The 13,328-nt window shown below is 44.1% G+C and overlaps 1 protein-coding gene across 2 annotated transcripts in view; it reads left to right on the plus strand.

Annotated features, from left to right (window-relative positions):
• LOC104873628 overlaps positions 1-13,084 on the plus strand; it is a 23,883-nt gene extending 10,799 nt beyond the window's left edge. The window contains exons 3-4 of one of the 2 annotated variants that reach the window (XM_010640421.1): positions 5,949-6,054; positions 12,867-13,084. In XM_010640421.1, coding sequence (XP_010638723.1) covers positions 5,949-6,054; positions 12,867-13,062 — 302 coding nt within the window. In that variant the 3' untranslated portion in view covers positions 13,063-13,084. Of the gene's footprint in view, positions 1-5,948; positions 6,055-12,866 lie in introns of those variants that run through there. The other variant, XR_004517396.1, reaches the window with a different exon arrangement.
• The last annotated feature ends 244 nt before the right edge of the window (positions 13,085-13,328 follow it).

The raw sequence follows: 13,328 nt of genomic DNA on the forward strand, positions 1-13,328 counted from the left end.
CACCCCCTGCTGGCCGGCGGCGTGCGCGCTTCGTTCCTTGCACCGAGCGGTGGGCGTTATTGCACACTTCTCTTCACGTTCTATGTGCATTTAATTATCGTTTGTTTGGACTTCACTTGCTACAGAGCAGAGGCCGTTCATTACAGATGTTCCCTTTGAGCCCCTGTCTTCTTCCCCACCCCGGCCCGCCCCAGCGCGGCTCCTCCAGGCCCACGCCAGGCCCCACTGCCGCCCCCAACTGGCTTTTCCGCGAGGACAGCCAAGAAATTGAGACTCCGCTCTTGCTGGGGAAAGAGCAAAATACTGGGTTCTCTATGGTAAGGTGCGCAGGTAGGAGCGAGGTATTTCTCCTCTCTGTCCTGTCGTTCCAGGGGCCAGCAGATTCATCAGAAAGGAGGCTCGGAGGATCTAAGCAGCACCTCTTGGGGGATTATAAACATTTCTGAATTGCAATAAAATTTCAGGGCATTTTTTTCGAGACGGTATTGTTTATGGAACACGGTCTCCCGTGCGTGCTCGCTCCCTCTCTCCCTGACTTTCTGTCTTAATGCCTTGTCATCGTTCTTGAAGTCTGCCTGTCAGCACAGCAAGAGGGATTTGTTCATGTCTGAGTAGGCACCTTAATGACAGCAGATGGAAACGCCGCGGGGGCCCGGCCCATCACACTGTCACTGCCGCACGCTGCCCTGACCCGCTTCCACTCCGCTATTTTTTTGTCCCTTTTTAAAGGAGAAATGGATGGTAATTGAAAAGGATCTTAAGCAAGATTTATGAAGCCGCGGACAACACGATTCCACACTCCCCCTCTATGTTTTCACAAATAAAGTCTTAACCTCTTAAGCACCGGTGACGGTGATGGAACAGCTAAAGAGAAATTGGTAAAGCTGTGAAGCCCATCCTGCCGAAGTTGTGTCCCTCAAACGTGCCTCGCGTTATCCCACAGTAATTACCGGTTATTGCTGAGCATTGTGTAAATTTTTGTAGATTGTAAATTCCTGCATAAAATGATCTGCCTTCCTAAAGAGAGGAGAAGGCCGCGGTCACAGCTCACTCAGGTGAGCCAGGCCGTTGTGCCCAGTATCTTGGAGATGTATGCATATTTGGACAGGGCATATCCAGAGGAACTCTGAGGCTGACTTTGCTGCCTGGCTGCAGATGAGGTGTGCATATTGGTCGCATGTTGATTGTAAGAACATCAGCACAGACAGACCTAAATCTCAACAAACCAATGGGCTGCCTGGATTTTCCACGTATCCAAGTCATCAGAATTGCAAATACTGCAACAAAAACAGCCTCAGAAACCCATGCAGGCATTGGAAGAGGTCCGTAGGATAAGTTATGGTAACAGGTTACAAAATTTTGTTTCATCTACCAGAAAATAATACACTTAAAATGCTCATAGTGATTTCTTGTGCTACGTAATTTATGCAAATACAATATCCATAAGGAGAGATACATTTCTTTCCCCGACAGTCAAATTTCAAACATCTAATTTAATGACCTTGTGAGTGGAATTACTTTTATGATGATAAAAACAGTAATGAATTTTAAAGTGACAAGAATTCTTGCTTTAGCAAGACCTTCCCATTGCAAGACAAAAACCTTAATGAAATGAATGCCAATCTTATTTTTTTCTCAATATCACTGTCAAAGTGAAAGTAATGATTGATTAATATTGATGTTTGTTATAGTACTTTAAGAATACCACACTTGTTCTTGGCTAACCGGATTATATTTATGGAGTGACTAATAAAAGGTCAGCAGTCTGGAATACCCTAAAACCAGCTGAGAATTGTGTCTGGATATATTTATAAGTGCATATGTTTATTTGCATTTCATTTTTCTTTTAGTATATTTTTAAATTTTGAAAATAAAGCCCTAGTCCATAAAGCACCAAGCAACCATTATCGCATTTTGTTACCACGAATCTTTAAAAATGTGTATGTCTAAGAAGTTATAGCTGTCTATTCTAAAATCTATTGAAAACACATGCAGTCTATAGTAAGTGAATAACGTTAGTCTTTGGGACGCAATTGTGATGTGTCTTATTTCTGTAACATGGGAGTGGGGGGCTCGGGCTGCTTGTTTGCCAAAGTTAATTTTGTCCAGTATTTGAGCCCTTTAGGCATTCCTTCGTCCAGATTGTTATTCTGAAAAATTCCACATCTAAAGAAAAGCTGAAAGGGCACTGCATCTGGAGGCGCCCACTTCAAGAGCTGCCCATGTTTGTTTCATTTCTCTCAGGTCTCCCTTTGCTCTCTCGGGTAGTTTGAAGGTATTTCCAGACACTTGTTAAAATCTGATTCCGAGTGCAGTGGATAACTGAGGAACAGGGCATTCCTCTACATCACGTCTGAGCTAGTCAATAACAGTCTGTCATTATCCAGGAGGCAGTCCAGCTTCAAGGTCTCCAAAACGTGCCTTGAAGCTTTTTGTAATCCAATATCCAAGTGAGCTTCCTGCATTGCATTTTCTTATTTCCTGTGGTTGCTTTCAGTCTAGAATATTCTCTCCACCTTTGTTACGCTTTGCCCGACATGGATTCTTCCTTGATAGACTGTCCCACGTTGTCGACGGGCCTGAGTGTTTTCTTGTGGTGAGATTCCGTTTAAGTATCTTTGGCACAGGTGACATTGTCTTGTCCTTTCCTTCTGGAGTTCAACCGCAAGTCTTTGTTACCAATGTAGAGAAGGGCTCATAGCCCACACGGTGACCATCTTAAAATCTATGATCTGTTTTCAGTTTGATTTTAGTTTCCAATGCATCTGAAGCAGTTGTATGTGACATGTAATATGAAAATCAAATCAGCATAACACTTGGTGAGCTCAGGAAAAAATACTTGTAGCCAAATAGTAAGGACTCAGATTTTAATTAGTAGTTCCTGAGATCACTATGAAAATATTCATTGGGTTGCAGTTATACTTGAAAAATGAAAATTATAGCAACAATTGAATGCTTTTTTCTCAACTGAATGCTTTCATTATCCCAATTGTTTATTAAAGTTGTAAATGTTGCTGCTGTTCTTGGTGCATTATGAATCAGCTAAATAAACTAAAATAGACCTTTCAGAGGTATGCATCTGATATTCACCATAGTACTGTATAATGGGGAATTCCCTTGTCTTTGGATTTTGTTAGAGACTGCTATGCTTCATTGTTTATCTGTGTTCACACTGCAGTGTCTGTATAATTTGGAGATAGATTTGGTATGTTTTCTCGATTCCTGATCTCCGCCACTCCCTGATTTGACTTTGACCTTTGTCCAAGTGACTGTGTTTTGCCAGCGGTGGCCTCACAGTTTCTGCAGGACTGTGTCAGATCCTAACAACGTTCTGCTGCCTGGAAACTACAAGTCAGTTACCCCATATGTGATGAGAGCAATCCATCCCCTAAGTTCACGTTTCCCAGGGTGTTCTTTGAGTTGCCTCCAGCTACTCTTCCTATGCACCCTTCTTCCTAGCACCTCATTGCTACCTTCCTGGGGCCATGAGCTCAGGGTAGCTCCTTCTTTGAGAAGTAACAATTTTGTTTGAAGTGTAAAAGCTGTTTTGGTGGTTATTTGTAAATTGATAATTTTTTTCATTAAGTTTATTGGTAATTTTTAGGTATCAGTACAGTCACACTCATCACTGGGATCCTGTACCTTTACGTGACTTATCTTGGTTCTCATTTTTCCCCATCCCCCTGCCCTCCTTTCACCCCCTCCAATCTTCCCTATCTACAGAGATTTTGCTTCCATTTTTTTCCTTTCTCATATTTTTCCTTTTCCCTTCTTTCCTTTCCCCTACACTTCCCACTTCCCCTACTCCTTTAGCCCTTTTCTTCCTATTTCACATTATCAGTTATACAATCTAAATTAATAATTTTAAGTAGGATCTGTGTTACTCCCATGAACGTGCACATTTAAACATTTCACTCGATGATAAATTTCACACAAAAGCACTGTGCTGGGAGCCTGGTCGGATGTGAGGAGACGGGCAGGCGGGAGCGGAAGATCTGGATCCCATCCTCTCCTCTGCCCAGAGCCAGGCCCAGATCAGATATAAAAGCGGGGGTTTCTGGGTGCTGACTGCAGGCCAGGCAGTTACCAGAGCATTGTGTAAGAATTTATTTGGTTGTCAAAACAATAATTTAAAACTCATTGTTCCCCAATATTTGATTTTTCTCCATTTTTGAAAGACAGAAGCCAAGACCAAAGGTAGTAATGTGACTAAAGCCACACAAGGATCGCCAAGTTCTAATCCAGGCCGTCTTGTAAGGGTCTCAGTGCTTAACCTCTGGGCAGCCCAGTCCGACAGAACTTTCTGTGGTGACAGAAACATACTTTCTTACCCTTGAGCACTTACAGTGACTGTGGAAGTGATTTTTCAATTTTTAAAAATTAATTTAATTTTAAGGAGGACTACGAGGTCAATGTGCAGCACATCAGGCACTGCAGCCTGACACTGGGGGGAGGCTGGACCGGGAGATCTGTTGGTAAGGTTTACCTGCCTCACCAGCCTGTAATTCAGAAGCTCACAGCTCTCCTAGCTCTATAGCTGGAAGGATGGTCCAGGGCACCCAGAGCCATCACATGAGCACCCTGGCCCAGCCCATTGCTAACTCTGCCTAAGAAAGTGCCTTGGTTCTCCTTGCTTAATCTTGAGCTCTGTCTCCCAAAGATTGCTGTACTTTTCAGGCAAGAATGAATCTGTTTATTATTCTCTTTATAGCTAGAAAATAACTCATGGGCATTCTTTTGTTACAGGCATTTTTCATTTGGAAGATTTGAGTATATTAGTATTTTAAGTGATTGAATTGTCCAGACCTGTTCTCTTAAATTGTAGCTTTATTTTTGACATTTATATTAAGTTTGATGTGGATATTTCCCATTAATATGAAATAATATTTGATATTCTTACATCACCTCTAATATTCTTACCTTGTCTAATCCTTTTTTTGTCTTTTTCTTTTTGGTACTGGGGATCGAACTCAGGACCTTGCACTTGCGAGGCAGTCTTGCTGCCACGGGGCTAAATCCCCGGGCTAATCCTTCTTAAGTGTATTTCCCCAGATACAACTATGCTGTTGTACGGAAGTGATTCAAATCAGATCTAGGTCCCCAAGAGTAACAATGTGGAGCTGCCATTATTGAATGCACACTGATTTTGTTAGATAATTTACTTAATTTTTACACTCCATTTGAATTTTCTTTCTGTTTGAAAGAGGATCATTTGACGCCTTAATAATCATGCTCCTGTTTCTTGTATTTCTCAGGATATTGATAAAAGGTGCTATTATCAGTCCCTGGGCTGGCTTCTGTTGGATAGCATGTGGTGCCCTAGGTCCTAACACACAGGAGTTGAGCGGGGTAACGATGGGTCGCTTTTCTTAAAGCTCTGAGCCTTGCTCCTAAGGCTTCCTGTGCAGTAGGCACGCGGTCTGCCCCTGAGCTACACCCAGCCCTAAGACACACGATTTGGCTGAACTAGAGTGAAATCCAATCTCGCTAGTTTGTGGTTTTCCTAAGTACCTGGGAGATTGTAAGGCCTTCAAGGCTGTCTTGAAAATGCCAAACCAGGATGCATAACACAACCATTGTGAGTGTGAAAACGTCCCCATTGGTCTCAGTCTGGCATACAGAATGTAAACCTGACAACGAAGATGGTCTCCACTGCTCATGATTCTGCAAGATTGAGAATTGTTGTTTTGGTTATTGATTGCTTAGTCATGGAAGCTCCCAACGTCACAAACAATTACAAGGTGGACTTTTAAATCCTTCTTTCCCAGCTATAGATCCCACAAGACTGCACAAAGTTGTAGTCGAAAAAACTTCAAGTTTTACATTCTTAGTTTCTCTCACAGGTGGAGATCAAAATGCATACATTGTTACACTAGGAAAGCACATTATCATTAAACTTCTTTGTATTCTAATAAAAGTAATTGAATATTTTGCTTTTTTTTTTTTAGTTAGGAAATTTGTGAAGGATTTCCAGCTCATTCCATCTGTACCAGTTGAAAGATACCAGACCAACATGAAAAGGCAGACTGGGAAGGCCATTTTCCATGGAAAAAGGTCAGATTTGGTGCATTGTACTTAATGACATACATTTTATGTATCTGACAGACAATATATTATGAACTGAGTGGATATTTGTGAAATGTTCTCTGTTGTTTTGTTTTGCAATGTGATTAAATTTAAATTTAATTTGTTTTTCTATGGTGAAGATCTAACCCAGGGACTCAGGCAGCCTACCCTGAGCCATATCCTAAGCCCTGAAAGTTGTATCTAAAGCTACAAGTTGTTTTTTAAAAAAGTTAGAGCTAATATTTTTCTTTGACTCTTATGAAATACTCCAAACCTGAAACAGTATAGAATTCCCTGCCCGGAAAAGCATTCTACTTAAATTATGTCATTTGGATCCTAGTTTTGGTCTCACCTTCTGTGTTCCGGTTCTAAGCTGTCGGGACTGAAGTAAGGCAGTGGCTGTCTCTCGGAGCTGTAGAATCGGACTGGCTGGCTCTGTGGTCAGGAAGGAAAGGCACATCAGTTCCTTAGCAAATCCATGTGTGGCGACTCAGTCTAGATCTGTTATTAATTTACACCTGTACCCATTATCAGTTTATTCTTATATTAAGGATATCTCTCTCTCTCTATCTATCTATCTATCTATCTATCTATCTATCTATCTATCTATCTAGATTGATATATATCCTCTCAAGCTGAACTATGAAAGCATGGTGAGTGCATCTTCAAAGAAGGAATAATTCCCTCGTATGTCTTAGCTGGGAACTCCATGGAAGATGGTTACTCATCTCAGCTGCATATTCTTTGGTTTCTGAACACAAAGAAATCGGAAGCAAAAGGCACTGACAGGAGTAGAGGAGCTCAAGGAAAGTGAGCTCTTGCTGCCCGGGCTGAGCCCTGGGTTTAGAACACCACGCGAGGACCCTTTGCTCCAATTTGCTCTTCTGTCCCTGCTGCCCGGAGTCTCTCTATGACTCACATTTTGTATTGAATTCTTGGCTGTTTCAAGAAGCATCCGTGTTTAAATAGTATTGCTGTAAAAATAGAATAGAATGTATCTAATCCTATTGTTCAGAAAATTTAGAAAACAAAAGTTCATGAAATAGCATACTAGATGCCTTTTATGTTTTATATTGACCTAACTTTCAGCTTTCTTTACCATAGGTTTGGTCCCTGGTATTTTTCATTCAATTTTTGCTGTAACTTTTGTTTTCCTGCTTGAAACCCTATATCCTTGGCTGTTCCCGACCGAAGCTCCATCGCCTGTACCAGACCTTCCTTGACCTCGTGATTCTCTGCCCCACTTTGTTTGCCTTTCCAGTCTCATCACTTTTTGATCCTCTCTGCTGGAACTACTCAGCTGTGCACCAGGAGATGCGCTGGGTGCACTGGTGCCATGGTTTTGCCAGGGACCTACCCCTCCTTGCTCTTGAGCTTTTACTCAGCCTCTCCTTCTGTTCCTCCTTCCCTCATCCTATCCTCCAAAGAGAACCAACCTCCCTCTGTGTGCTCCAAACTCCTTCTCGTCCCTTGACTTCGCTCTTGCAGTTGTGTTTTGGGATGGGCATTGCTTTTGTGTCTTTCTCCGCGGCTACACCGAGGACCCGTGGGCACAGGGGCTCAGCCTTGTGTCCCTGTGTGCTAGCAGTTGGTCTCAAGTGTGGGTCGAGGGTGCAATGCATTGTTGATGAGGGGATTTTTGTTGTTGTTGCTTCGCCGTAGCCCATCTTTCAGGGCTGACTGTTCCATGGTGCTCTGTGTGGCAGCCAATCCAGATTGCTCTGGAATCACTCCGTGCTATCTGCTATTGCACCCACTGGGTCTCTCTGGCTGGAGTTCAGCCTTGTCCGCACCTCCAGCCCTCTCTGTCAACCTCGTGCCTAGCACGGGGTCTGGTTGGCATTTAGTAAGTAAGTGCCACTGAGATCCCGCGTGCCACTCGAGCCCTGCCTGTCCAGCGCTGCTTCATGAGGTCTTTCTCCGAACTGCGTATGAGATTCCAGCTCTGACTCCCGTCGCAGCCCTTCTCTGTTGCTGATAGAGGCAGTGAACCAGGCGCTGCTTCCCTTACGTTACCTCTTCCACGGCGCATTCTGGTAGATCTGGGGACAGTGGAGCAGAATGGTAGATTCTGTGATAATGTCGGGCGTGCATCCGAAGGGGCCTAAGTCACCGGCAGGGATTCTGGTTGTTGTTCTCTGAAAAGCAAGGAGCAACTGGAAATACTGCAGCAGGGGCACGATCTGACCCTGGCCTGTGTTTGGAAGCTGACGCAGGATCCTGGTCTCATACAGGTGTAAAATTCCTGTGAGGCACAGATATCCCGATCCTGTTTGTCCTGTGCAGTACCTGTATGCTCAGACTTGGCTCAACTCAAGCGAGTTTGGAAATTAACTCAATTAGCAAGGCCAGCTCAAGCCCAGAAAAAAAATTGGATGTCAAAGAGGTATTAGGGAGAGGGACCCAAAGGATGCTTTACACTTCGCTTTTTAAAAAAAAAATCACAGTTGAGCTTTGAAAGACCAATTATGTCCTCTAATGTTCCAAGAAGAGAGAGTAACTGTGTGCAGTTATTTACCATCATTAATTGGTTCTAAAGATTTAGAGAAAACAAGAACATATTCATCTTCAATCAATGTTTTTACATTATTTTAGTTTTGAAAGAAGAAATTGATCTTGAATAAAACTTTGGTCCAACAAAAATAGCAGCATAAGAAAGCAAACCCTGATAAATTGGTTATTCAAGAAAAGCTTTCAGGAAAAAAAATGACTTTGCCTTAGCTTTGAAGCCTCTAAAATCCTTTTCTGGGGGCGGGGGCAAAAAACTGGCTCAATTATTTCCAGAGAGGTGATCAGGGCATTGGGAATAGTAATTTAATAACCCATAAGGAGGGATCTGAGAGACGGAGTTGGACAGGGCGATGGATACCTGGAGCATTTCATTGTGGAATCGTGCTGCTCACTGAGGTAAAGGAGGCACTAAGAGGATTACAACAGGGCCTGAAGAAGTAGAGCAAAAGCCGATATTCTCGTTGCATAGGTTTTAAAATTAGCTGGAGACAAAGATATCAGTGTCCAACCCCTGACTGTTCTTTTAAATCTCTTATTGACAAGTAAAACCTTTCCTACTGAGAAATATTTGGAACGTCTAATCCCCATTTGTAATATGGGAGACAGACACAATCCGGACAATTACAACCTGTTGCCCTTTTATCCATTTTAGAAACAGATTTGGAATCTACTAGACATTGACCACTTGGCATATACATCTTTCAATGGCTCGCTATTGTTACTTAAATTGGCAACGTTTTTAGATTGAAACAGTTTAAAGCAATAAAATTATATGCTTATGGGAAATGGACGATAGTTAAACTTCATGGTAGTCGATCGAAAAGAAGAAAAACATTTCATGCGAGTATGTGAAAGGGAGCCTGGTATGGGAACACAGGGCAGAGAAAACGGTCTCTACAGCGTTTGCCGAAAAGAGAAGGAAATGCTCTGCTTCTAGCGTGTGGCACCGCAGACACCAGAGATATTAGGGACAGACGCCCTGTGTGCGAAAACGGCGAGAAAACCGCCGGGTTATGGCATTATGGTGATGGTGCAGGCGTCGCCAGCTGGATCCAAGTTCAGTGCTTGTCCAGGGTGGAGAACGCAGGTCTGCCTCGTCCTTTGCCTTGATTCAGCGTTATTATTATTTCCGGCACGGAGGAAGCTGGGAAAAGGCAAGCGGTTCTTCATTTTCCCCTGGAGACCAAGTTTATGTCCCATGAAATTTTAACATACTGGAGCAAATAAAAGATCTTAGTTTAAAATTTTAACTGGTTGGCCTTAGCACAGGACGAAGTTCTTGAAATCCCCAAGTCCTTTCCTTATTTTCAGATCACCAGCCGGGAGCTACTTGGGGGCGGCACTTTTCATCATCGTAGCTCTCGGCCTGGTTTCATTGCATAATTTTGTATTTGCTGACATTTTCCGCTTTCACACTTCTCTAGCTCCTGGCCAAGAAGGTGGGGGTGGCAAGCTCCACGGTTGGAAAATGCAGATAGTGTCAGAGAGAGCAGAAAGACGCAAGGGAGATTTATATCCCACTTCTTACAGTCGTGGCGTTAATGTGTATATAGAATTATCTGACTTGGCCCCAGATACGTTAGCAGAAGTGAAAGTTTTAGGAACATTCCTGGGTAGTAAATAATTGATATGAATGAAAGTTGTGATCTCTAGACTCCAATTTCCAAGGAAAATTTCATTATATCGTAGTCTGTTCCTTGGTAGGTTTGTGATAAAGTGCCACAGGCCGTCCTTATTATTTTGAATGTACACAACTCCACCATCGTTTGTCACTTGGAAAAAAGCTGAACCCGAAGTTTTAATTGGCTTTGCATGAGGATGCATCATTTTTATCTTCACGTCCATGTCACACAGTTTATTCAGTTAAAATAGTCATTTAAAGGGATTATATATGTAGATATTAAAAAAAATATACAATTTAAAAAAAAATTTACAGCAAAACTTTTAAGGATCTTCTATTAAGAAATGTGACCCAGTGTATTTTGATACCACTCTCACCACTGTGGCTTTATACCCATGTATGCAGAACAGTATTTTTTTTTAATCTCCCATCCATCTTGATATTGCTCTAAAGCTAAGCTAAGCCATCAGACTGGATTAAGAAGAAGGGGAAGTCTTTGCCAAAAACCAAGATTCGGAAGCAATGTTCCCCTCCAGGCCAGGGCCCGGCTGTAGGCTGTTTACAGCGCGGGTGTAGCTGGGGGCCTCAGAGGTGTTCCTTGCATAACACACTTTACAATTTCGTTTCCACCAGCCTTTGCTATGTATATGCCTCTTGAGAAAACTTCTTTCTGGTTAAGCAACAAGGCATTGAAAATGAATTTCTTGCAATAGCTGTTTTGAATGTGAAAGAAGACGGTCCAGTCCCAGAAGATAAGTGGAACAGGCACTGTCAGTTTTAGACTCTCTCTCTCCCCCTCTCTGTCCCTCTGTTGCTAATAACACAAAGCGAAGCTGCCTGAGTGACCTGGCTGTGTCTGCCCTCTGTAGAATCACTTGGGAACTGTCCAGCAAAAAATCTCTCGAAGAACAGCATGGGGTTCTTTCTGGGTGCCAGCCCAGCGCGGAGACAAAGGACCCCTCCGCTCACCACCAATAAGCCAACTGTTAAAAGATTAAACCATGTTGTAGAGATAACAAGAATTTAGGCATTGGCAGCAGGTGCTGTACAATGAAGCAGTTGGCACGACGGTTCTTCTGTCTGACTAATTCCAGTCAAAACAATCTTCTGCCCAGTGGTGGAGGGGACTTTGGAGTGGGACGTACTTAGAGTTCGGAGGTTGAGCTCGAGTTGCTACTTTAAATGCCGAGTCCCGCGGTGGGTGGATTAGGGGAATATGGTTCAGCATTGTTCAGAAACTGTGGGGCTCCCCCTCCGGCGGCCAGCCACTCGCGGCCAGCCAGGGGAATATGGAATGAGCAGGCTGTGAGTCAAATCTGCTTATGTGTGTGGGGGGTAACTGTATTTTTTAAAATTTCATTTTCACACCCAGGAGACGTATGACATTTCCTGTGTGAGAAATAGCTATCTGCCAGTATAGAATCGTTGACAACTAGACCAATTGTCTCCTTACGTTACTGATCGGTCACATTTATAAAATATTACCAATTAAATGTTTCTTTAATACGGGTTTTCGAAAGGATCTGCTGTTCAGTTGCATAGCTGCCATTATCACAGATACAAGATGGATGTTTTAGTATTAGAAAATAATTTTGTTACTGAAGCCATGCCATTGTGGTGGGGTATATCACGAGGCTCTTATACAAAGAAATATTCGTACGTAAAGACTTGGCGGGATGACTCAGGAGAAGCGGTCATTTAATTTAGGAGGGAAAGCTCTTAAGTCTAAGTGACAGAACCTTTGCACACGACGATTCGGGAGACGCCAGAAGCCACATGGTGCCCGGGGGGACGCAGAGTCTTGCCCGCCGGTCCCTGCTGCCCGTCCTGCAGCTGTCCCAAACTCTCTGCGTCTGTCCCTTTGTCCTCAGGAGACCGCGCGGCTCCCAGGGCCCCATCTTAGATGTGGCGGCTCCGGACCCAGTAGGTCTCCCGGGCAGACGGACCTTGCGCCTCCCGCCCTAGCTCCCCGCTCACACTTCCCACCCCACCACCTGGCCTCGGCCCTTCCCACTCACGGGCAGCTTTGGAGCCCACCACAAGTCTCTGGCCGGTCGTCGTCAGGTCAGCTGCTCGCCTCACTCGGAATCCACTTTCCTTCTCCGTTGTTACTGTCTGCTGGCTCCGTCCTTCAGGGCCTGTTGCTCGGGTCTTCTCTGTTAGGTGTGCCACTGTCCGGTTGTTCCAGCCGGGGAAATGAGCCTGCTGTTGTTTGCATACCCATAGTAGCATTATTTAAGGGGTTATCTAGACTTTAACATGAAATTGTGTGTGTGCGTGTGTGACAAGTGGGACCCTTATTGTGTTTTAAGTTTTGCTAGTGCGAAACCAGTGTTTTGTAATGGCCCCTGACACAGCGCAGGGTCTTTGTATCACTTGCCCTTTAAGAAATACTGCTCACACTTGTTCAGCGGGGCTGCGTGCTATTTTGAAGGGGGGCTTCCCACGGGGCCACGCGGTGTCAGTAGCTTTATTTGGGCAGATGTGTTGGGGAAGGCCCGCTTCCAGACTGGGGGTCACAGCACATGACTTCCGCTCCACACACAGGCGGACCAAATGTCCTTCCAGCCCCGTCTCCTTTGGGGGCACCGTGGACCCTGTGGCCGACAGCCGGCATGCAGCTGATCCCCAGGTGCCCACAGGGTCTGTTCTGGCTTGTGGCTCGCAGGGCACACGTGAGTGTGAAAGTGAAAGAGCCGGGACTGCTGACTCTGAAGACGGCTCTGGGGTTCAGCCCTGAGGACGTCTGCAGATCGTCAAGCGAGAGCCTCAGAAAACCCAGCCTCGTGCTCGTCCCGACCCACACCCGAGCTCGCACTCCTCCTCGTCACTGTCTGGCTGGCCCCACACGGCGCTGTGGTTAGCAGCTCACTGCCGCCACCTTAGTCCCCCTTCCCATTTGAACATTTTCTTCCTATTTCACGGTATCTATTATACATTTCAGTCTGTGTTTACATTTTGCATTTTTCACATCAGAGAAACAGTGTGATATTTACACGTGTGTTTGATTTATTTCTCTTAAGAGTATGGTTTCAAAGGTGTATCCATTTACCTAGGAATGCCTCAAGTTTACCCTTCTTTAGGGCTAAGTAGTATTTCATTGTATTAAAGCAAAACTCTATCTTTATCT

Source organism: Fukomys damarensis, unplaced genomic scaffold (assembly GCF_012274545.1).
Source record: "Fukomys damarensis isolate Sample0158 unplaced genomic scaffold, DMR_v1.0_HiC HiC_scaffold_16, whole genome shotgun sequence".
In the NCBI taxonomy this organism is placed as follows: Eukaryota; Metazoa; Chordata; class Mammalia; order Rodentia; family Bathyergidae; genus Fukomys; species Fukomys damarensis.